General features: G+C 43.3%; 1 protein-coding gene across 1 annotated transcript; it reads left to right on the top strand.

Annotated features, from left to right (window-relative positions):
* Nucleotides 1-1,239: 1,239 nt before the first annotated feature.
* LOC118734956 lies at nt 1,240-1,599 on the top strand. Its single transcript, XM_036464551.1, has one exon. The coding sequence runs from the start codon at nt 1,240-1,242 to the stop codon at nt 1,597-1,599; it is 360 nt and encodes a 119-aa protein (XP_036320444.1).
* Nucleotides 1,600-1,825: the final 226 nt, after the last annotated feature.

Here is a 1,825-nt window from a genome sequence, read left to right as displayed (position 1 = left end):
ATGTCACCAAGAGTCACTGTCTCATTATATGATTTTTACCACATTAACAGATATGTATAAAATTCACTTTAAACTCAGAAAAACGCCAAAAATAGCAGAGCTGTAAAAAACACGTCCGAGCTTTAGCGCGCTTGCGTTTTCGCCCATATGTGGAAATGATGGCCTTCACAGTGGTCACCGACCACGCGAGCCTGAAGTGGCTGATGTCTCTCCGCGATTTAAACGGACGCTTGGCTCGATGGTCGCTTCAATTGCAATGCTATGACTTTGAGATCGAACATTGCAAAGACACCGAAAACATTGTGGCGGACACCCTTTCGCGCTGCATCGAGGAAGTTACTGCCAGTGAATACCCGGTATTATCTTTTGACACAACTGAGTTCGAATCAGAGAAATACCAGGAACTAAAAAAAGAAATTGAAAAAAATACAAGCAAATTACCAGATATAAAAATCGAAAGCGGCTATATTTTTAAACGTACCGTGTTTTCCAGAAGTGATGAGGAGCAGGAATTCGCCTGGAAACTGTGGATCCCATCATCGCTTACATCAACACTCATAGCCGAAGCACACGAGCCGGAGAGTAAGGCGCATGGCGGGATAGGTAAAACGCTGCATAGACTCCGTCGGTTTTATTATTGGCCAAGGATGGCTTCCCAGGTCGGTAATCACATCAAAAACTGCGTGGTATGTCAACAGTGTAAAGCCCCTAATCACACCTTGAATCCAGGTATAGGAAACGAAGTAATAACAGACAGGCCCTTTCAGAAACTATACGTCGGCTTTTTAGACAAATACCCGCGGTCTAAAAGAGGCAACGCGTATATTTTTATTGTCCTGGATCATTTTTCAAAATTAATATTTTTGAAAGCTATGCGCGAGGCCACCGCGAACAATGTGGTCTCATTTCTAACACAAGAAGTATTCAATAAGTTGGGTGTGCCAGAAACATTGCATTCGGACAATGGCAAGCAATTTATAGCGAAGGAGTTTCAGAAAAAGATCAGTCAATACAAAATTAAACACCTAAAAACCGCCTTTTATGCTCCGCAGTCCAATGCCGACGAGAGGGTCAATCGGTCGGTATTGGCTGCGATAAGATCGTACCTAGACGAAGACCACCAGGACTGGGACCTCTACATATCGGAAATCTAATGTGCTCTTCGCACCTCGGTGCACGCAGCCACGGGCGTTACGCCCTATTTTGCGTTGTTCGGACAGAACATGTTCACGTCAGGAAATGGACTATATGCTTGCGCGGAAATTGCTGTCGTTAGGCGCCGTAGAAACAAATATTGTGAACCGCGAAGATAAACTGCAATTACTGCGCGAAAAAATTAAAAGTAGATTACATACTGCATATGAACAAAGCGCGCGGCGATACAATAAACGAAGTCGCGCAGTGCACTTTAGACCCGGTCAAGAGGTGTACCGACGGAACTATGTGCTTTCCGACTTAAAGAATAATATAAATGCTAAATTTTGCCCCAAATACAGAAAGTGTCGCATCGTCAAGCCCATAGGCAACAACATGTTTGAACTGGAAACACTACAAAGCAAGTCATTAGGAGCGTGCCATACCAAAGACCTAAAGCAATAAGTAGTTTTTTTTTTTTAATTTTTATGCCCGGCTGAGTCGGTAGAACATTAGCCATAATTATCTCAGGGTGTGGACGTGACCTGCGCTGGACGCCTTTAACAGATTTTAATTCAAAGTACCTTTTTAGTAAAACAAAGAAAGTAATAGATAGGCCGTATTTCAATAGTGAGGCTGCACACGAATTTCACCACCTTATCAGGCTTTCGTCGCAGCTGCAAGCCGATAA

Source organism: Rhagoletis pomonella, unplaced genomic scaffold (genome assembly GCF_013731165.1).
Source record: "Rhagoletis pomonella isolate Grant_MI unplaced genomic scaffold, Rhpom_1.0 Rhpom_scaffold_00003, whole genome shotgun sequence".
Taxonomy (NCBI): domain Eukaryota; kingdom Metazoa; phylum Arthropoda; class Insecta; order Diptera; family Tephritidae; genus Rhagoletis; species Rhagoletis pomonella.
The sequence above is the reverse complement of the archived record's forward strand: the minus strand, read 5'-3'. Positions and strand labels throughout refer to the sequence as shown.

Bases quoted from the DNA above. Each gene is read 5' to 3' on its own strand.
- LOC118734956 (XM_036464551.1), top strand. From the start codon at position 1,240: ATGGACTATATGCTTGCGCGGAAATTGCTGTCGTTAGGCGCCGTAGAA.